Source organism: Carassius carassius, chromosome 11, assembly GCF_963082965.1.
Source record: "Carassius carassius chromosome 11, fCarCar2.1, whole genome shotgun sequence".
Lineage (NCBI taxonomy): Eukaryota > Metazoa > Chordata > Actinopteri > Cypriniformes > Cyprinidae > Carassius > Carassius carassius.
Genome location: NC_081765.1, coordinates 12,844,617 through 12,867,835, shown reverse-complemented (window position 1 = coordinate 12,867,835; position 23,219 = coordinate 12,844,617). Strand labels below are relative to the sequence as shown.

The following is a 23,219-nucleotide window of genomic DNA, read 5'->3' as shown; positions in this document are numbered from 1 at the left end:
GTTGATATACTGAATGAATTATTAACCACGATTCATTTTGTTATTCCTGAAGATCCAATATTCTCATTCTGCAAGTTCTTCAAAATAATAATAATAATAAATTAAATAATACAGTCATTAAAAAGTCATTAAGAAGAAAAAAAAATTTAATTTCAGTTTACACCTTATTTTTACAAAGTTAAAAAAGGACTTTGATAGCACAATAATATGTGTATATATAAAAATATTTTGCTTAGTTGTTTACCTGGTGTGAACCATTTATGTCAGTGTAAAACCAAACTACCTGAGTTGTAGTAATCATAAGTGTAGAAAGTGTGGTGTTTTGGCGGAAAGTAACCAAGGGACATTTGTATGGGTGAGAGTGGAGAAAGAAAGCGAGACAACTTATAAATTGGTTTTTGGAGAGAGGGGGAGAGGTGGAGTTGAGGGTGGAGGAGGAGGACTGGCTGCCCTTCATCTGTCTGCTCTAGGCGGAGCTGAAGTTACCAAGAGCGGCCACGGGAGCTCGACGTGATCCGCGGGGCGATAATCATCCACACCGGGGAATGCGCTAATTTACCCGAGCAGACTCTGAGCGGCGATCAGTTCACCGACAATGATCGACTGAGACTCACTGCGCTGTTTGTTAAAGGCCTCTGTCGCGTTGGATCGGACTCAATGCTCCTGTTCGGCCGCTTGGACCGACCGATGGGTTCGACGCCTTGTGCCGTAGATTTGCTTCATTTCAGACATATTATTTTGGAATTAATGCAGGAATAAAACCAAATAAAGCCGGGAAATGTCGGGCATGTCGTCAGCTCATGAAGCTAAACATCGACTGAAGCGGACGGACACGAAAAAACCTGACCCATATTAAGATACTGCTCGAGCTTCTGGACCAGAACCAAATACAGCGAAACGAAATCTTGTTTATAAACCCCGACAACTACCGGGACGCGATCGCAGCAGGATTTGAGACCTCTCTTAAGAGGGCTGAAGACATGCGAGGAAGTGGGTAACATACATTGCATTAAGTTTAATCGCTCAAACTCTGAACCAGCGTGGAGAAAATGCGTTTATAATCTATTTATCACTGCACACACAAACCCAAAGGCGTCTGAAGTCATGCACTGCCTCCAAAACTTCATTTGCACGTCTCATTTCGGACTGTTCCTTCCGAGCACATGAGTTTGAAACTCGGTCGATAAAAGAGGAGGAGGAAAAAAGAAAATCGGAACTTTTTTTGGGGGGGGGGGGCTGAACCTATCGAGAAACACCAGGATGGTCATCAGGATGAGAGTGCGGATCCTAACCCGAACATCGGTGCTGTCACTGGGGCTGTGCTCAATGCTTCTGCTCAGTGCTGTGGCTGGTAAATATGCTTCAGAGCTACATTTCAAATATTTACCTGTGAGATGTACAGAGTCCATGTTACATTATTTGCAGATTTAAGCGCATGTTGTTCATAAGAGTCACGCGTTGTTGCATGGACGCTGTATTGTGAAGTGAACTGAATCGGTTCACTGTACAAATGTGAACGGTCTGAAGTGTCGTGCTTCGCTGGCTTATTATTTACAAGAGATGTGTTGTGTTGAATCTAGTTTCAATGTCAGTATCATGGCTTGAAGGGGGTCTTCTCTGTGTTAGTCTAGTTAAGTTAAACCAAAGTGGATTTACTTTGAATTGGTCAAAAGTTACACAGACAGGTGCTTTTATTAGCCTACTACTTGTAAATAAATGTTAGAACTAAATCAGAGAATATCTCTACATACATGCAGAACTCACTTTATTATATTCAGTATTACATGCACTAATTTGTTTTAGAGCAGATTTTGTGATGTGGTAATGAATTTGTGTAGTCTTTACATTAGCACTGTGGTGAGCTGCATTTCCCTAAAACATTGACGGTGGGTGCAGCTGTGGTACTGTAGCCCAGTAATGGTGTCAAGTGCTAATATTATGGTCCTCATTCCTGAATTATTTCCTTATTCATGCATTATTGTATTTACATGCGTCCATGCCGGTGAGTGTGATTTCACCAAGTATAACATGTTCCTGGATTAACATCCTTGTTGATCCTGTAACAACATTCCATTCAACCAATCAGAATTGAGATATAACTTTTCAAGAAATATCTGTTTTAGGCTTTAAATCAGAGTTAGGTTTTTCTACAACCTTGTTAATCAACTATAAATTCCCACTGATTTTAGGAAAAAATTATGGGTAGGGATAGGTTTAAGGGCAGGGATTGGGTTAAGTCTATATTTTTGGAAAATAATGTTGATCCAGGATCATCAAAAGATGTTGATCCAGGAACATGTCTTACTTGGCAAAATCACGGCGACCCTATATGCCATAGCACTATCCTGGCACATATCCTAAAAATCTCTGAATTGCCATTGACTTTATTTATTGACCTTGTTTTGTCTGTATTTTGAATGTTTTTGTCTTTGTATGCAGCAAATGCATTGACAATGTCTCCTGGTATATTAATCTCATAGACTGGTAGTTTTAAGTTGAAATGAAAATGACCTGCAGCCTGTGATGTTTTATGGTTTATTAGGATTCAGGATACAACATTGCAAATATTGACTGGGCAGTTTTATTTGTTATAAATGCTGGCAGTAGTGTAGTGTAGGATAAAGTTGAAAGTAAGGCTGTGTGTATGTATAAATCATTGTTATCAGAGAGTGTTTTGTGTTCTTGTCTCGTCTCTTGCTTTCATAAAGATCAGTTCGTCCATGCTGTTTGTCGGCCATTAGAGCCTGTTTACCCAGTTGTTATGGATATGACTATGTTAGTCATCAGATCAGAAGCATGTGATATTGTACCACTGATTGTTTTGAGACCCTAGAAAAGTCCCTAAAAAATTGCAGGAATGTGATAGATGGATATATTTTCCCATGTTGTGTGCAATAATTTGTTCAAGCCTCTTCCCCATTGATCAAGGATCAATCACAAGACATACAGAGTTTTGTGGGTTAGTGTTAATGTTAACTCTGTCTCCACAGGTACAAGAGATAAGTGTCAGTTGTGCTCTATCCCTTAAAGGTGCATCCAGCAATTTTTCCCCAATTATAATGTTTTAACCCTAATTAAATTATTATTATTTTTTATACTTTTTATTGTGGCATTTTTCATATTACAATCATACATTTAGAGTTGACACACTATTTTTCTCTTTTCTTTCTTTCCCCTTTCTTTCCTTTCTCCTTTCCTTCCCCCTTCTCTCCTCTTTTCTACACCCAGTGAAGAAAAAAAAAGGGGAAGGAAATATATACGCATACATACACACATACATACATACACCTGTACATATATACATTCTTACACAGACGTATAGCATATATACACCTATATATAAATACGTACTTACTTGCATATATCCATATATACATGTTAACATACAAATATCCATATGGCTGCATCATATATCACACCCCTAATGAAATTAGAACTTTTGACAAATGTTTAAAATATTGCATTAGAAAAAGACTCCAGTCCTACGTAGCCACAAAAAAGCTGTTTCATGGAGTGGGTTGCTCCCTCATGGAGGCTGCCATGTTGCGATCACATGACCAAATGTGTCATGCAATTTGAAAGTTCTGTGAACACTAATAATAGAAAAATTTTGTTCGTCTTTTTTATATTTTGAATTTTCTATTCCTCAAATTCTTGGAAAAATATATCACTGTTTAACTTTTTCTATTTTCTTAACCTTTTCACTGTTTAACATTTATAGTAATAACTAAAAAAATATATATATACTGAGCCCAAATAAGTTGTAATAATATTGTATAATATTACTGATTTTACTGCTTTTTCAAATGAAATAAATGCAGCCTTGGTGCGCATGAGACAAATTAATAAAAAATCTCCCGAACCCAAACTTTTAAACAGTAGTGTAGATGAATGTAAAGGACTACAACAAAAGTCAACCAGGCAGCTCTGATGAGAAATGGAAAATCATGTCAAGTATATTTAAAAAAACAAAAAAAAAAAAAACAAAAAAAAAACTAAAAGCAAAATGTTGTTTTTATTATGAGTCATAACTTAAGCTATGGTTTTCCATTAATCGTCTAATAAACCCCCACCAATAGAAATGGTACATTCATATCTCCCATATAGTCTATCTCTAGAATGAAAGCTTCTTGGCAAATTCTTTCAGCTCTGTGTCATCTCTATAATGATTTTTTCTTAGTTAAAGTAGTGTACTGGGGTCACTTATTCCACCATCATCTGTCCAGCCAACCAACATGTCCTGTGAGGAATGCAGTTTCAGCTTTGTGGTTTTAAATACAGAGGTAAGACCACACAATGAGGTTACAATGAGACCGACACGGTAATTAAAATGTGGTCTTGTCCAACCATGCTGGTAAACTGGCTCGAGGGCTCATCACAAGCTCATTTTAAAGCCGTTAGGAGCTGCCACAGTGATTTAGACCAGAGTTAGACCCTAAACAGGTAGTTAGTTTCACTTGAGGGAGTTTAGCACTATTATGCCACAGTTAGGCCTGGGCCCTTTAGAAACCAGTGAAAGGACGGTTTGTCGAGCATGGAAAAGATTAAGATGAAGGGGAGGCTGTGCTGTGTATTAGAGTCCTTACCCCGTCTGTGACCCCTGTGAAAGCACGAAGCTATGGATCTTTTGCCACTCTGCTTAGACCATCAGCGCTCATTACTCACACACACACACTCGTATATGTGTAACATGACCATTATGGCTCTGGTGATAGTTCATACGCAGTATTGGCATTTTTTAAATCCGACAGGCCATGGTATGAGATTCTAGCCGGGCCATGAAGAGAGATATAGTGTTCTTGATCAAGGACGTTCTGTGGAGCATCCAGTACTTTGCATCAGTTACTGGATAATGGGCTGTGTCACCATGTTAGAAACACGTCTTGACCTCAAGTCTTATCTTGGACACAGTATCAGACCTTGCTGCCTAACTAGCAGCTTACTTCATGTACAGTGGCAGAATTAGCAGACGCTTTTATCCAAAGCGACTTAGTGCATTCAGGCTAACATTTTTTACCTAACATGTGTTCCCTGTGAATCGAACCCACAACCTTGTGCTGCTAACGCAATACTCTACCACTTGAGCCACAGGAACACTATCCACTAAACAACTTTATTCTGAGGAATGTAAAAAGATATTTTGAAGAGTGCTGATAATCATACAGTTGATGGTCCTCATTGACTTCCATATTATAGACCAAAAAAACAGTGGAAGTCGATGGGGACCAGAAGTTGTTTGGTTACCCACATTTTTAAAATTATCTTATTTGTTCCTTGTTCCTCAGAAGAGTGAAGGTCATACAGGTTTGCAACAATTGATTTTCAATCAACTACCCTTTTAAGTATTAGTATCGACAATACACACATTATTAAGTATTAGTATTTGACTCTACCAGACATGGGGACTTGTGACTTGGTCTCGAGTCGACTCGAGTCGCTATTTTTAAGACTTGTGACTTGACTTGACAAAAAGTAAAATACTTGAGACTTGACTCGGACTTGGAAGTTAAAGACTCGGGACTTGACTTGACTTGAGACAGGATGACTTGAATGACTTGAGTGTTAATCACATTATGTTTTCAGTTTGAATATAAAATATATAAATTATTTTTTAAAAATAAAATTGATTACTCAGCTGGAGCGCAGGCTGAGAATCGCGTTGTCATGTCATGACATCATCAGTCATGCCCTCTCTACCTTACGCAGACCACGCCCACTTAGATCAGATATCACATCACATCAACATCTCAGCTTGAGGGGTACTGAGGGTCATCGCTTTTGTCGTCAATAATTCGCGCCTAAAAACGCGTGGAAATCGCTAGTCGCGCCGCTTTCTCATTGTTTCCAAAGCGCTCGGGCAGTTGCGCCCCTGAGGCGTCAAGCGTGTCTCACCGCGTGCGCGTCGCGACCGCGTTGCTTCCATTAGGAGCGCGCATACCGGTGGCGCATACATGGTGGGATAGGCCACATCGTGCTCGGCTTGCAGACAAGACTCTCGAATCTTATATTTTGCAAGTGCAATACCTTGTAATAGAGGTAATGACTTACGGATTTACTCTGAGAGAGCGATTGTGTGTGTGTGTGTGTGTGTGTGTGTGAGAGAGAGAGAGAGAGAGAGAGAGAGAGAGAGAGAGAGAGAGTGAGAGAGAAACACACTCGTGCTTCACCTGATGAAGGAAACCCAAACTGAGTCTGACTCCAATCACAACCCCAACATTCAGAAACTAATTGACAAAAATCTGAAGTATAATTATGATGAAAAATTAAAAAAATGAATTTGAGCTCCAAACCAAACTCCAGTGTTATTCGGCCCTAAACAGAACCACAAAACTGGCAAATTACTTATCACTAAAGCCATTAAAAGAAAGACAAATCATTTCAAAATATCGACTCAGTGATCATGATTTGGAAATAGAGATTGGTAGACATAAAAGAACCTGGCTCCCGAGAGAAGAGAGGCAAACACTGTGAGCTGAATCAAACAGAGGATGAGAAACACTTCCCAAATTCAGAACTACAAGAGAAACATTCTTCCCACAGTTTGAAGCTTTGAATCGTTCATTCTTGTCTCTAAATGACTCAGAGAAACTACTCTATATACTTGGAGAGAATGAGACGGCAGTCACAATAGCTGCTAAATATTTATACACCATACGAAAGGCATAATTTATTGTATTCAACTGTTTTATTTTATATTCTTAATTCTATATAATTACTATTATTAATATTAGAAATATTATCTGCTGCTGCTATTTTTATTGTATTTTATTGTAATCATATTTTATTCTGTATCTAAATGCTAAATTTGGCAATACTGTAACTCAAATGTCATGCCAATAAAGCAACTTGAACTTGAGAGAGAGAGAGAGAGAGAGAGAGAGAGGAGAAATGTAAGAAAGTTTAATGTTGTATGTAAACTGTGTTTGAGGGGAAGTCGTGGCCTAATGGTTAGAGAGTCGGACTCCCAATCGAAAGGTTGTGAGTTCGAGTCTCGGGCCGGCAGGAATTGTGGGTGGGGGGAGTGCATGTACAGTTCTCTCTCCACCCTCAATACCACGACTGAGGAGCCCTTGAGCAAGGCATCGAACCCCCAACTGCTCCCCGGGCGCCGCAGCATAAATGGCTGCCCACTGCTCCGGGTGTGTGTTCACAGTGTGTGTGTGTGTTCACTGCTCTGTGTGTGTGCACTTCGGATGGGTTAAATGCAGAGCACGAATTCTGAGTATGGCCGAATGTCATGTCATGTCACGTCGTTTGAGAGAGAGAGAGAGAGAGAGAGGAGAGAGAGAGAGAGAGAGGTTCAGAGAGAAGTCTGTTGGATGTTTAGCTGTTATTTGTTTTATGGACTCAATGTTGAAAATGTAAAACATTTCTGTTGGCAGAAGTGAAAAATAAATAATTTTATGAAGTTACAATTTTGTTTGATTCCATGATGTATTTTACTGAACATGAGTATTTACAATGCAAATCCAAATTATTTTAATTTACTGTTACTTATATCTTGTCTTTAACTTTATTAAGATCAGGTTCTGCAGGTAAAATTACAATAATAAGGTGACTTGACTTGGACTTGACTTGACTTACTACAGGACTTGACTTGACTTGACATAACTTGTGACTTGACTTGACTTGACTTGCCCAAGAAAAAAATACTTGGGACTTACTTGAGACTTGAAGGCTAAGACTTGAGACTTACTTGAGACTTGCACATGTGTGACTTGGTCCCATCTCTGGACTCTACACACATATCTTTACACACATTATTATAGGCCAGGCTTAACGTACAACAATTATCCCATCTCTGTCTTAAAAAAATTTGAACCCCCCTCCCAGTATACTGTATGTCAGAAAACCTTCGCATTACCATCTGATACCATCACGCTGTGCTTTTTTTGTAAGGATGTGTTGCTACTTGAAGGTGTGCTCTGGTTTTCACATTTCTTTTTCATCACGTTGAAGGGGTTAACAGAAAATTACACGCTGGTAAGTGTGACGTTGGATCCAGTTCTGTTTTTACACAAATATATGATTTCAAACGTCTAGTCTTAAAACTTCCTTTTGATTTTTTCCGTCACTCTGATTTGAGCGTTTGATAAGCAAAGATAATCATCTCTGCGGAGTAATAAAACGAGTGCAAATTAGCACAGACGTGACGCTCTTTGATATTTCCTTTGAAACACCATCTTCCCACCACAGTGGCGTGTTTGTTGCGTGTTTGTGTTTCCTTCTTCTCGTCTGCGTCTGCGAACTCTGTCGGTTAAGGAATTTGCCCGTCTGTCTGTGGGGGAGGGCCGGAAGTAGGAGTTGGCTGTCTCACTCTGTCAAGCATTTCCACGGTTTTGATTTGTACTCTGATAGTGCTTCAGTTTGGGTGTACTGTATGCATGAGCGGCATAGTGCAGCGCGGTATTGCATGTCATGTCAGTGCGGCATCTGCGTTTCATGCTGCAAGTATAACGTATATACAACTGTCTGTAGCATAACACTTGAAAATAAAGCAGCAAACGTACAGATTTTCCATTCTTGAAGTTCTCGTTGTTTTTCGAAATGCATTTCCGTTTATTTGTGTGTGTGATGGGGTCTGGAGTGTGTTGCCCTGTACTAGCAGGATTTAGACTAAACAATGTGTCTCTCGTTGGCTCCAGGGCCAGGCGGCTGGGCAGGGGGAGGAAAGACAGAGAGAGAGAGGGAGAGAGAGAGACATTCCCTTGCGGTGACGCCAAACCCCCCTCTCACATTCACACAGTGCCCTCCGTCTGCAGCTGAACTGATTGAATTTGAGACCCCTCCTCTGATAGACTCCCCTTCTTCCAAATGCAGTTCACACACTAATTGAAAAATCATTTCACTTTAGGAATGTAATAAGGCCCCTTTGCTGTTCTCCATGTTGCTTCGGGGGGGGGGGGGCACCCTATTCCGGCTCTCATTTCGATCTTGCTCTTTTTATGTGTCTCTAATCGCTCACGTCCCACCAGTTTCTAAGCCCTGCTTATTTCAGTGTTATTATTTTTCTCGCTTACTCCCGTCATAAAACTACAGCTGGTGCACACTGTGGTGGAATAAACACACCAGTGCCTGATGTGAGTTCTGGTCGATTCTGCACCATGCTTTTCACAGTAACTTATTGTTTTTGCTTTTATCCCTGTTTGACAAGATAGTCTTTGTATAGTGAGAGCAATGGGGCAGACTGTTTAGTGTTGCAAAGTGTTGACTGTTGTCATTAAATCTGATACATGCTGTAGAATATAATGGACCTTAGTCAGGGTAGTATATAGGATACAAATGAATTAGCAGAGATATCTAATTTGCAGCCAACCTCTAAATAATTCCTAAAGGTTAAGTATTTAGTTTCTAAAATGATTATATTATTACAGTTGCCCAATAACTTCCATCCAACATTTCATGATGGTATTGGGCATATTAGAATGATTTCTGAAGGATCCTGTGATGGTGAAGACTGGAGTAGTGCTATTGTAAATTCAGTTTTTCCATTACAGGAATAAATAACATTTGAAAATATATAGTCAAATGGAAAATGCTTATTTAAAATTGTAATAATTTTATGATATATTTGCAGCCTTTGTGAGCATAAGAGACTTCTTTCGAAAACTAAAAAAAAAAAAATCTTACTGGCACCCAAATTTTTGTTTGCATTTAGTTTGCAAGAAGATCCCACGTTTGAGTCCTGGCTGTGTGGTGTTTGCACATTCTCCATTTGTGTTGTAGTAGTTGTCCTCTGCATGCTGTTTTTCCCCACAATCCAAAGACATGCATTGGACAAAATACATTGCCCATAGGTGTAGGTTTGTGTGTGTGTGTGTGTGAGGACTGTCCAGTGTGTTCCCGTCTGTGCTCTAAGAAGCTGGGATTGGCTCCAGCATTCCCATGACCCTACAGAGAATAAGTGGTTCAAAGAAAGGATGGATGCAAAGTTGTCTATAACCAGTGACCTTTGTGCTATCAACAATGTTTCTCATGACTTGGGTGATATTTCTTACTGAACTTAATTCTTACTGAAATAATTACATTTCACCAGTCCTGCACTGCGAATGATTTTATTTTGATCTAAATATGATTCTAAATAAAAATAATGGGGCAAGTCCTCCCTAGCCGTCTTTCTCCAACATAAAGGTATACATTAAACATCTAGTATTGTTTTTTGAACACTGTGATGTTCACTGTGCTGCTGCTCTTATTCTAATGGACTTTAGAATTCAATTACATTTAACACCAGTAAATATTTAGTTAATCTAATAAGCTAAATGTGGCAGCGATTAATATCAAAGCAAGTACCGGCACCTCTTTTTTTTTTCCCACTTTGAGCACCGAGACGCAAACACTCAAGCTAGCTAACATTAGAATGAATTGGCTTTCTTCTGGCTGTTTGCCACATTCAGTCCAGTGCTCGGTTCCTCTTTACCCCAGCTGTCTTTGAGCACTGTGTTGCCTGCCTTCAGAACCAGGCCATCCTTAAAAATATTTTGGTTTGCAGTAACAGTAATTAAAAAAAAAAAAAGGCTCTGTAGGTCGGTCTATATTTTTTTTTCAAGTTTCAATGTAAAAAAAAAAGTAAATTTTGGTGATGGTGATGACGTCGGTATGAATTTAAACAAATTAGCATATCGTGACGTCACTGACTTGGTCTTCAACCCGTGCCTTCGGTCGCATCATTGCAAACCTCATTTTGATGCAGGCTATATAGACCACAAACAAATTTAAATCTTTGTCAAATTTAAATCTTTGTTTATTGCATGAATTTCAGGTGAGAAAAAAAATGAGGTACTGTTTTACTTGCATCCACCGCTACGTATCAATGCAACCTACAAATGAGAGAACGTTTACTTTGCTTTCTTGGGTTGTCACTTTTGTGAAAAAAACCCTGTTTGATTTGAGTGACGAGTGTTCATTGAATCGATTGTAAAATCGATTTTGCATGTCTAAAGTTTTATACGGCAAATAACACCAAATATAGGTAAATCCTGGCCAGAGGAATGTAAAGATTCAATATATTGATAAAGACCAATATTTCTGATGATTTATTGGCGTGAAGTTACGTGCAAAATGACGAACAGGAGCGCAACATTTTCGAAAAACAATAAGCAGAGTGGACTGCCATAATGCAAAACATTTACTGCAGGCTTCAACATGGCTGTGTTTACTATTAAAGTTCAACAACCAAAAAAATTGCATAGGCGATTTTCTTAGGCTATCAAAAAAAATATTTTTTCGAATATTCGTCGAATTTAAAATAAAAATCCACATTCGAATGCGCATATGAATTTTAGGTGTGTAAGGAAGCTGCCTTATGAGCCCCGGTACGTGTTCCTTTCCATCTCGCCGCGCGCACAGCTGTGTCTACACTACTTTCAAAGGCGGACGAGCTCTACACGCAGTATCTGCTTTCTCATGTTTCACCTCGTGTACGCGCACGAGATGCGATGACAATATATGTGTCATTGCATTATAAGGTTATGTTAGCCTATCCAGTTGAAGCCACTTAAAAAAAAAATAAATGTGGAGAAGATCTTGTTTACATCAAAACTGAAACCAAGCCGTTCACACAGAACGCATATTTCGCGCATCTCATGTTTTTAAATGAAAAAATGTATCCTGTGTGACTGGTTTTCCGCCCTTTTTATTTATTTAACAATGCATGCATACATGATGCTGTTTTGTTTATAGCTCTTTAAGCAACTTGATTAATAATAATTGGTTCATAAACATTATTTTAAATATTATGTTTTTTTCACAGTCATGTATTCTAATGCTTTGAATAAACATGCAGTAATATTTTGCTCGATGCGCTATCTTGAGCCTCAGAAGAGAAGCAAAAAGCTTTTCTTCACCCTAACTGAAATTATGCATTTAAAATTCGAATACAATTCGAATTTTGATCATATTTAAGTAAAAAATTCGAATTTAGTTTTTTCAGCTATTTTGACAGCCCTAGGCGATTCAAGCTCGAAACTGTATGAGACTGAATACCGGCTGAATTCACATTTCTGTAAAAAGAGAAACATTGTGCAGAAGTATTATTTGCTGTTATGCGTGTTTGTCCGAAGCTGCAGTTGCTGTGTGACGCCTGTTCAAAAAAAAAACAAAAAAAAAAACTTGACGCGCTCCGAGAAAAGGTCGTTAAAATCATTTTCTTATTTAAGTTTTCGAAACTTGTGTAGGTTGATTCGTGCTTGATTCGTGCAATAGATTTTCGAACATGAAGTGACAGTCGACACGGTCACGGTTTTAGTCTAGACGTGAGAAGGGATGGGAAAAGATCTGGGCACAGTTTTTCCAGAACTTCGTGCCAAGTTAAAGCGGTGTCGAGCTGTTTTAATGAATTCTTTTAGATGTATTATGGTGCCCGAACCCGTATGACTTTGAACAGTGACCGCAGCCATCATTACCAAGCGCGAACCGTTGACTCTGACAGTGAGTGAGAGTATGAGATGAAGCGAACGCACAGGCCACAGTGTGACATCCGTGTAAACACAGATGTGGTCACGGGTTTTTTTTTTTAATTAAATAAGATAGACTTCATTTGTATGTAGGCCAAGGCAATTTATATATTTACAATACTTACTTAAATATAATTAATAGTATTTGATTGCGTTTGTATTAGTTGTTTGAAGAGTAAAAAAAAGAATTGGTCGGTCTTAACGCAAATTTACAATCGGCAAGTCGGTCGGACTAAAAGCAAAAAAAAAAAAATTGAGTCGGTGATAAATTGACACGGTCGGTCGGGTTACGGCAAACAAGAATATTTTTAAGGATGGCCCAACGCAGCAGTTTCTCTGTTGTGAAATAACAGATGCAGCTTTGATGAATTGATTGGTTATGTCAAAGAATGATATGGAACCTGCTCAAAATTGCATTAAAATGGTGTGGGTTATACAAAACGTACTAAGTAACTGCTTTTATTATGTCAAGCTTCGCCATTTGTTGTGCACAAATCAAGCAGAGACTAAATAAAACCTCCTTTGGACTTGCATTTATAAGTCGCAATTCCTCTCCATCACGGAGATACTGTGGTAAAGGCAATGCTTAAATATCTTTGAGTTGGACGAAGATGTGCATTAAGCAGACTTTACCCCACAAAGTTGAGCCGGATTGCATTAGGAAAGCTTGGTGAGTGTCACTCCAGTGCAGGGAGGGGGATCCATTCTCTTGCCAACAGCGCCTACATGTTTGTGTGGTGAGAGGCAAGTGCAAAACGGAGCTCTCTGGATGGGAGGTGTATTTGTGGAGGGGTATTTCAAAACCCTGGTATGGCTTTCTCTGTGGTCAGTGGCTCAATTCCGAAGCTTTTCGAGCTGATCTCTGTCCGAGTCACATGGCAAACCTGATGAGCAAAGACAGTGGAAAAGGTGAGGAGCAGACAAACCTGTCAGCCGCTAAACACCCCAGTCTTGTTGGCGTGTAGTTGTCGGTACATGAAAGGTGTGCTGCATGTTAATGTGGGTTCGTTTTGTCCTGTCGTGTGAGTTTCTTCTGATTTACAAACACACTTAATGCAGTTCTCTCACATTCGTGGGAGGTTGATGAGCAAACATGCTTCGTCCCAGTGGAAGATGACTGTTGACACATTCAACATCAACATTAGCTCTGCGTCAGTGGCTTGACCTCGAGCCAAAACCATCGACGATTTATGAATTCCAGCAAGCTGGATTCAAGATAATTTGTATAGTATTAAATAAGTTTTAATGAGATACAAATTCAGCCCTCAGCTTCTGCCGGTGACAAAAATAGTTTGCCGCTGTCAGGGCCCTCGTGTGATTAATGCTGTCTGGACACAGACATGCAACTGCTTCAGAAACTTGGAGTTTGTAGACATGAGTAGTCCTGATGGTACGTGTCCTCTTTCCACAAGATATGTCTTCGTCTAGAACGATGGCCACAAACAAAAGTGAAACTAAAACGATAGGCAGGTCAATGACTTCTAATTGTGTTTGTGATTTAAAAAAGGGACATATCTTTTAAAAATCTAGTTTAAACACATGCCAAGTTGTTGGTTTCATATGGTTTTTAACAAGTATAATACAGTAAATGAATGATATCATTTGGTGTAACCATCATGTAAAAAGTAGTAACATGTATTTTCCTTGTAGTTCAAAAATGTTTTAAACGCATTTTCATATATATATATATTATTATTATTATTTTTTTTTTTAAGTAAATGTCATGAATTACTAATTTACCACATGACATCGCACAACTTGAACTAACCTTTCATTGTCAGTTTATCTGATATTTTAAGAAAATAATTGACCTTGCCACACACTCATTTGGGTCTGCAGGGGAACTTTCTATAATGTTATTTCCTGTTTTTTTTTTTCTTTTCTTTTTCTTTTCTGCACATTGGTCACAGGTCGCAGTGCAGCAGTTTTTATTTTATTTATTTTTACTTCCAGAGAATTCTTTTTCAAGCCATTTCAAACTACCAAAACTTCATTTTGGACTGATATTGTTCTTAAGGACGCCACATCAGTTTCGTTCTTTAATTTCAATTGAAGTATATTGGGGCCTTAAATGTTTATCATTGAAGAGGTCTATTCTAGCCGTTGTATGTATGAATTGTATTTTTAATTTTGAATGAAATAATTTAACGAAAATAACCATCATGTCATTGACCTATGCAGCTTATCACTTGCAGCACAGTTGAAACAGTATGGTTTTACAGGGCCTTGTCTGCTTTGTCTTAATTTTCATTACATTTAGTCATTTAGCAGACACTTTATCCAAAGTGACTTACAAATTAGGACAATAGAAACAACTAAAACCAACAAAAGTGCAACAACATGCAAGTGCAAATGATAAGTCTCGGCTAGCCCAACACACTACACACATAAATGTATAAACACACACACACAAAGTAAAACAAGTAAATAAAATGTAAAAAATAGAAAGCTAGTGTTTAGTTTTTTAACCTAAAAAAGATAAATAGATCAAGTAGAATTGAAATAGAATAGAAAGTGACAGAGTTAGAAGGTCAAGTAAAGTTGGAACAGATGTGTTTTAATCGTGTCTTGAAGATGGCTAAGGACTCAGCTGCTCGGGTTGAGTTGAGCAGGTCATTCCACCAGGAGGGAACAGTTAATGAAAAAGTCAGTGAAAGTGACTTTGTGCCTCTTTGAGATGGCACAATAATGCATTATTCGCTTGCAGAACACAAGCTTCTAGGGGGCATATAACCCTGATGTAGTGAATTTAGGTGAAAGGGGGCAGAGCCTGATCCAGAGCCTGAGCATTTTTAGCAATGTGGTCTAAGAAGTTCATCTTATAAATCAAAACTCCAAGGTTTCTAGTTGTTATGGTTGATGAGCCTGGATGGTGAAATTTTGTTAAAGTGATGGGTTTGTTGAAACCACAAGCAGTTCTGTCTTAGGCAGGTTGAGTTGAAGGTGATGGTCCGTCATCCAACAGGAAATATCTGTTAGATATGCTGAGATGAGAGGTAAAACTCAAACCACTGGAGTGTGGTTCTTGAGATTCCATTTTCCAATAGGGTTGACAGGAGAATCTGGTGGTTCACTATATCAAAAGCAGCGGACAGATCCAGCAAGATAAGTATAGAAGATTTGGAAGCCGCTCTTGCCAGTCTTAGGGCTTCAATAACTGAGAGCAAGGCTGTTTCGGTCGAATGTCCACTTCTGAAGCCAGATTGGTTGCTGTTCAGGAGGTTGTTCTGTGTGAGAAAGGCAGAGACTTGGTTGAACACAACTTGTTCAAGTGTTTTTTGCACTAAAAGGTAGAAGGGAAACCGGTCTGTAGTCCTCTAAAAGAGTTGGGTTAAGACTAGGTTTCTTAAGAATTGGGGTTTTATGAGCCTGTTTAAATGTTGAAGGAAAAACACCATGTGAAGGGATGTGTTAATGACGTGAGTGAATGCAGGTACAATGACAGGAGAAATAGCTTGAAGGAGATGACATGGAATGGGATCAAGCGGACAAGTAGAAGGATGATTGAAAAGTTGAGAGACTTCTGCCTGAGAGAGTGGAGAGAAGGATGAAAACAAGTGTATGTTTGTTGGTAAGATGTTTCACAGTTTGTTGTGTGGCAAATTGTGCACTGAGGTAATTTTTTTTTATTAATGAAGAATGTGGCAAAGTCGTCAGCTGTAAGAGTTGATGAGGGGGGGGGGGGACAAAGGAGGGAGGAAAATGTTTTAAAGAGCATGCAGGATGTAGGTGAATTGTTAATTTTGTTGTAATAGTATGTTCTTTTAGCAGTGGAGACATTAGCAGAGAATTAGTTTTCTGCATCTCTGAGCTTAGAACAATGCTCACAGAGAACATCAGACAGCCAAGGAGCAGAGGAGGTGGGACAAGCTGGCCTGAAAGACCAGGGGAAAACAAGACATTAAAGTGGAGCAGAAAGTATCAATAGCACTGTTAACATCAAGAGATGATAACTTCAGGATGAGAAAGCGAAGATGGAACCATAGCAGATAGCCGGGAGGGTTAGAGTGAGCGTAGGTTATATTGTAAAGTGACATGTGGATGGGGTATGTGTTGTGTCAGGAACCATGTTGAGGTTAAGAGGGAGGAGGAAGTGATTCGAAGTTTGCAGCGGAGCAGTGTTGTGTGTACAGTCGTGGCCAAAAGTTTTGAGAATTACATAAATATTAGTTTTCAAAAAGTTTGCTGCTAAACTGCTTTTAGATCTTTGTTTCAGTTGTTTCTGTGATGTACTGAAATATAATTACTAGCACTTCATACGTTTCAAAGGCTTTTATCGACAATTACATGACATTTATGCAAAGAGTCAGTATTTGCAGTGTTGGCCCTTCTTTTTCAGGACCTCTGCAATTCGACTGGGCATGCTCTCAATCAACTTCTGGGCCAAATCCTGACTGATAGCAACCCATTCTTTCATAATCACTTCTTGGAGTTTGTCAGAATTAGTGGGTTTTTGTTTGTCCACCTGCCTCTTGAGGATTGACCACAAGTTCTCAATGGGATTAGGATCTGGGGAGTTTCCAGGCCATGGACCCAAAATTTCAACATTCTGGTCCCCAAGCCACTTAGTTATCACTTTTGCCTTATGGCACGGTGCTCCATCGTGCTGGAAAATGCATTGTTCTTCACCAAACTGTTGTTGGATTGTTGGAAGAAGTTGCTGTTGGAGGGTGTTTTGGTACCATTCTTTATTCATGGCTGTGTTTTTGGGCAGAATTGTGAGTGAGCCCACTCTCTTGGATGAGAAGCAACCCCACACATGAATGGTGTCAGGATGCTTTACTGTTGGCATGACACAGGACTGATGGTAGCGCTCACCTTTTCTTCTCCGGACAAGCCTTTCTCCAGATGCCCCAAACAATCGGAAAGGGGCTTCATCGGAGAATATGACTTTGCCCCAGTCCTCAGCAGTCCATTCACTATACTTTCTGCAGAAGATCAATCTGTCCCTGATGTTTTTTTTGGAGAGAAGTGGCTTCTTTGCTCCCCTTCTTGACACCAGGCCATCTTCCAAAAGTCTTCGCCTTACTGTGCGTGCAGATGCGCTCACACCTGCCTGCTGCCATTCCTGAGCAAGCTCTGCACTGGTGGCACTCCGATCCCGCAGCTGAATCCTCTTTAGGAGAAGATCCTGGCATTTGCTGGACTTTCTTGGATGCCCTGAAGCCTTCTTTACAAGAATTGAACCTCTTTCCTTGAAGTTCTTGATGATCCTATAAATTGTTGATTTAGGTGCAATCTTAGTAGCCACAATATCCTTGCCTGTGAAGCCATTTTTATGCAACGCAATGATGGATGCACGTGTTTCTTTGCAGGTCAACATGGTTAACAATGGAAGAACGATGATTTCAAGCATCACCCTCCTTTTAACATGTCAAGTCTGCCATTCTAACCCAATCAGCCTGACATAATGACCTCCAGCCCTGTGCTCGTCAACATTCTCACCTGAGTTAACAAGGCGATTACTGAAATGATCTCAGCAGGTCCTTTAATGACAGCAATGAAATGCAGTGGAAAGGTTTTTTGGGATTAAATTCATTTTCATGGCAAAGAAGGACTATGCAATTCATTCACTCTTCATAACGTTCTGGAGTATATGCAAATTGCTATTATAAAAACTTAAGCAGCAACTTTTCCAATTTCCAATATTTATGTAATTCTCAAAACTTTTGGCCACGACTGTACATAAAGTCCAGTTGGTTGCCTGGTTTGTGTGTAGCTGTAGTTAACACTTGCCTGAGATCAAAAGAGGCAAGAAGCCTGAGGTTTAACTAGGTGGACGTTGGAGTCTCCAAGCATAAATAGGGGAGTAAAATCCTCAGGAAAGGTTGAGAGGAGCACATATAATTCTTCCACAAAGTTAACTAGTGGTCCTGGGGGTCGATAATCAGTTGGTGTCCCTGCTCGGCGGATACGAATGGCGTTTACACTCTTTGGTCTTCACAGGAGGGCTGCCGCAGTATACTAAGCTTTTTATATTCATCTAACAAAAGTCCAATTGAATTCAGCTGGACATGCTTTCCTGCTTATCACAACAAATGGCCAAGCAAGTGCACAATACTGACAAGGTCCACAATACAGTACGAGACCCAACGCGATTTCAGCACATCTCCACAGAGTGGAGTCCACTGTCCGGTTCTGTAGTCCTCTCCTCGTATCTTCACAACCAGCCATGAATGTGGTGGCACTCGTGTATCAAGGTCCTTGACCTTGTTAATAAGCTTGAGGATGTGAAGGAGTGAATTACAGACAGTTAATTCATTACTGTCTGTAATTGTTGAGGAAAGAGCTAGTCACTTAGAGACAGTCATTGCGGTCATTTCTGCAAGCTGTGGCTTTCTTTTTTTTCTTTTTTCTTGCAGCAGTCCCATAGTGACTGCGAAGGCCTGTGGTTACTGCACGTTCAGCGAGTTTTAATTCCCCCTACCGCATTCATAAACCTCCTGATCCTTTGCATGGATAATCTTGGACTTCCTCTTTACTGGTGATAGGTAAACAAGTCTGGAGATAGCTAATCTGGGCCTTGTAATGGGGCATGATGGATGGAGACGGAGACAGAGATGCCATCTGGCTGAGCAGTGGTCTGATCTGCATGGTTTATTCCGGTCTTAGTCCATCTACTATTCAGTCAGTAGGATTAGAAAGTGTGGAATCTCTTTGAGATTTACATTACTGCACAGAGCTGATCTGATATCTGTTCCAGCATTTCTCTCATGATAGCCACAAACTAGACCGTTTGAACTAGTGTGAGGGAGATTCAGTGGTCACAAGCTGAATCTGGTCTTCATGCAAATGAAGCAGCTAGGGATGCAACAATGAATCCATAAAATCTGTAAAGGTGCCTAATAAAAATAATCAACATTGAGTTTCATTACTGATTAGCTGAATATGTCTAGTCACATGGAGAAGCAATGTCACTTTGCGGTAGTAAAAAATGCATTTAAAAAGTAATTACAGGTGCCTTACCAGCTGTGAAAATGTTTATTTTGCATTTAATTTTTTTTTGTTTAAATAGTATTAAAATATACAAAGATATTACATTTTTAATTAAAATAATGCAAAATATGTACAGTGTATAATTTTAAGAAGTTAAATTTAATTACATTTTTTTTGTGATTTGTTTTGGTGGCTAAATGTGCGGTCACAAAAGTTATTCACTTTTTTACCATGGCTGACACGCCCTCTGAGTCGAAATAAACCAATATCCCAGAGTAATTCATTTACTCTTTTATTTGTAAATAAAATATTTCACTATATTTTATACAATTATTGTGCACCCGTGATTTTTCTAGAGTATCTTTAGCTGTTGAATTATCCATTAACCTAGTTTATAATAGTAATTTTGTCATAGATTATGATTACTGTATTTTCCGGACTATAAGTCGCACTTTTTTTCATAGTTTTGCTGGTCCTGCAACTTATAGTCAGGTGTGACTTATTTATCAAAATTAATTTGACATTAACCAAGAGAAATGAACTAAGAGAAATGAACCAAGAGAAAACATTACCATCTCTAGCTGCGAGAGGGCGCTCTATGCTGCTCAGTGCTCCTGTAGCCTACACTGAAAACATAGAGCGCCCTCTCGCGGCTGTAGACGGTAATGTTTTCTCTTGGTTCTAAATAAATGCGACTTATAGTCCAGTGCGACTTATATGTTTTTTTTTCTCATCATGACGTATTTTTGAACTGATGCGACTTATACTCAGGTGCGATTTATAGTCCGAAAAATACGGTATACATTTTTTTTTCATTTGTTATTTTTCATTAAAATGAAGTTGTCTATATGTAGTAGATTGTGTTTAACACACAAAAGAGTGATGATCAGGTCAACACGGAGAAGTCTAGAAATTCTACATTGATTAAAAAAATAAAAAAACTGCACTGGTATCGGATTGGATCGGCATCGGCAAATACTCAGAATCTTCGGGATCGGATCGTTTCTGAAATTTTTTTTTGTTGATACCTGGAAATTTGAAGAAAAAAAATAAAACAAAAACAATTACTGGCATCACTGAGAGTCATTCTTGCAATTCAGTTCCAACCTAGTGTAACTAGTGAGGAACTCACCATTTACTTGCCAAAGACAATATGTAGTTTTACTTGCCAAGTGGTTGTGTGAACAGTTTCACTCTCATTTCTTAAATTTGTCTTAATTTTGACGAAATGTTTGCCATTATCCATAGAGAGCCGGGACAGTCTGATCCACACGGGGGGGATCCACTGCTGTTTTAGGTCATTGTAATGTTGGAGTGTGTTGAAGACTGCAGTAACTGTGAGGCTGCTGATGTGTCAGTAGTTCCTGCTGAGCTGACAGCTTCACTGCCCAAACACCTCCTCCAGAACAGAGTGGCGTCTGAGGGGCTTAAAAGACTGCGTCTCACCCCTCCCCCTCTCCAGACCACCTTCCTCGGTCACTGGCTCATTCCAGCATCGTAGTTTTGTAGTTTACCAGCTAAGGACCAGCATAAACCAGCAAAGGACCAGCTCAAAGCATCCCAGCTTCAAAACATACCTAACCAGCATATGAAGTTTTTTTTTTCCTACAGGGTAGCGGTTAGCACAGGCACCCAAACACATAATTTGTTTCTCTCATGCAGATAACAGAAGTTTGAATTGGATGTGAGTCAAATTTCTGTCACTTCCCTTTTGTATCAACTATCACTGTCCATGAAAGTTTCAAAAAAGCAAAAAAAAAAAAAAAATTGCTCAAAACTTCTTTTGCTCAAACTGGGGATAATAAAAGTTGAAGTGAGGAGAAAAAACTAACTCATGACCAGGACTGCACATCACTTTTCAGCCTGGAGATTTGGTTTGGTCCTCACACTGCATATAGCGTGACCCATTAAATACAACTAAATAAAATTAATTAATTATAATATTATTGCACTTTATTTAGTTATTTTTTTTATAAACTAAATAATCATGTGTGACAATACCATTTTAAATTAAAAGGTAGGCCCAATACAAATACAATTATTTTATAGTAAACTTAAAAATAAAATATTTAGTAATATTTTGTACTATTTTCTTTGTTTGCCTCTTGAAGAAGAATTGCTTTATGTATTCCCCAATTGTAAGTCATCTTGGATAAAAGCGTCAAAAAACAAAACAATTCCAAACTTAAAATCAGCAGGCTATTATTTTGGCGGGTTGCCGGCAAGTAAGTATGCGCTCTTCTGGATTTAGCGCGACAAGTAAGTATACGCTCTTCTGGTTTTAGTGCGGCAAGTAAGTATACACAGTTTCACAGTAAGTATACGCTCTTCTGGATTTAGCGCTGCTGCTGATTAAAGAGCTTTAGTGAATGAATGTCACAATTTTGCATTGTGCTTTGAAAACGGCATGGGATAGCCTAGATTTATGCTTTCACATTGAATAGTGGTAAATATAAAATGGTAATTATGCATTAACAGCTGTCAACCATGTCGTTATGCAAATGCGATGTCAGAACTTATTTTTACAACGCATTTTTTATTTTGATTGCGCATGCGGCCCTGCAGACCACTTATGTGCACTCTTGCTCATGACTCATGCGCTGTATGATTCATTCTGTTTTCCTTCATTACTTGTGTATTCCCTTTGTTTTGATCCTCTTCTTCAGCTCCGTTGATAAGCTGACCCCTCACTGCATTGGGCCGCTTCGCTGCTTTTGTGCTATTCAAGTGTGTTTATGAGGTTTTTGTTTATTTCTGCAGTTCTCGGTGGAGTGTTTCATGGTACACCACAGAGTCCCTGCTTGTGGTTTATGTTTGCTGCACTGGCGCCGATCACCACGTCTTTGTTCTTTTGTGTGGCGTGTGTTTGTTTAGTGTGTTTTAGCAGTGGCATATGCCGACATGTTACATCACAAACGATGAATGTACGTGTCAGTCAGTGTTGTAAATAAGCGTCAGTAGACTCCCTGACTGTAAGTCACTCTAGTTTCTGACTGTCGGGCCAGCAGGCCAGCCAATGTTTTCTTCTCTCCCCCTCTTCTTTTTGTCCTTTTTCATGTCCCAAATGGCTTCGGCAATCCTGAGGGGAGTCTCCAAATACTCATTAGTGCATTACTGAAGTCTGGAAGTTTGCCAGCCACTAAGATGTGAGTCTGTGCAGTATTCCTTGGGAACGTGCAGGGAGGGAGGGAAAGAGGTGGAGAATTAGGGCAAGGAGGACTAGTTTTTTTTCCTTGTGTTATTGTTAAGCTCTGTATATCTGCGGGCTCTGTTGGCTCTTCAGGATGAGGTGCTATATGGTGCCGTTGTGCTTTAAAGGACACGGCTGAGTTTATTTTGGTTTTGACTTTTTCCCTCTGACATTTTCTACTTCCTCATCTCACTGGTGCACGAAATATGAATCTGCAGGATTAAGCCTGGATCTTGCCCCTTGAAAGGCAGACAAACGGCAGGTGTCTGACAGTGTGTTTATGTGGATGTTGAAAGTGGGCAGGGTGTAAAAAGGAGCCCGGTGTGTTTGGGGTCTAGGTACTGGCACGTAATCAGATTCAGCGTCGTCAATCAGTAAGAGGAGCAGCCGCTTGCTGTGAGCTCACATTTCACACTGCGAAAGGTGGGCTTGTGCTACTGAGGCTGATGCAGCTGCATATTAATCCTGCCTCTCTGAAAACCTCTCTTAAAGGAGTCTCTTCGCTCTTTTTGTTGTTGTTGGTGTTCATTTTTGGCACAGGATGTTTGTATTTTAAATTGTCATTTAAATTGTTTACTTGTGAATCAGACTAATGCTTAGCTGGTAGGAAACTGTGTGTGACCTGTAGACTACCAACG

At 39.4% G+C, this 23,219-nt stretch overlaps 1 protein-coding gene across 2 annotated transcripts in view; it reads left to right on the top strand.

Moving 5' to 3' along the window:
• The first annotated feature begins 434 nt into the window (after positions 1-434).
• LOC132152783 (bone morphogenetic protein receptor type-2-like) overlaps positions 435-23,219 on the top strand; it is a 72,432-nt gene continuing 49,647 nt past the window's right edge. The window contains exon 1 of one of the 2 annotated variants that reach the window (XM_059561679.1): positions 435-1,351. In XM_059561679.1, coding sequence (XP_059417662.1) covers positions 1,261-1,351 — 91 coding nt within the window. In that variant the 5' untranslated portion in view covers positions 435-1,260. The remainder of the gene's footprint in view (positions 1,352-23,219) is intronic. The other variant, XM_059561678.1, reaches the window with a different exon arrangement.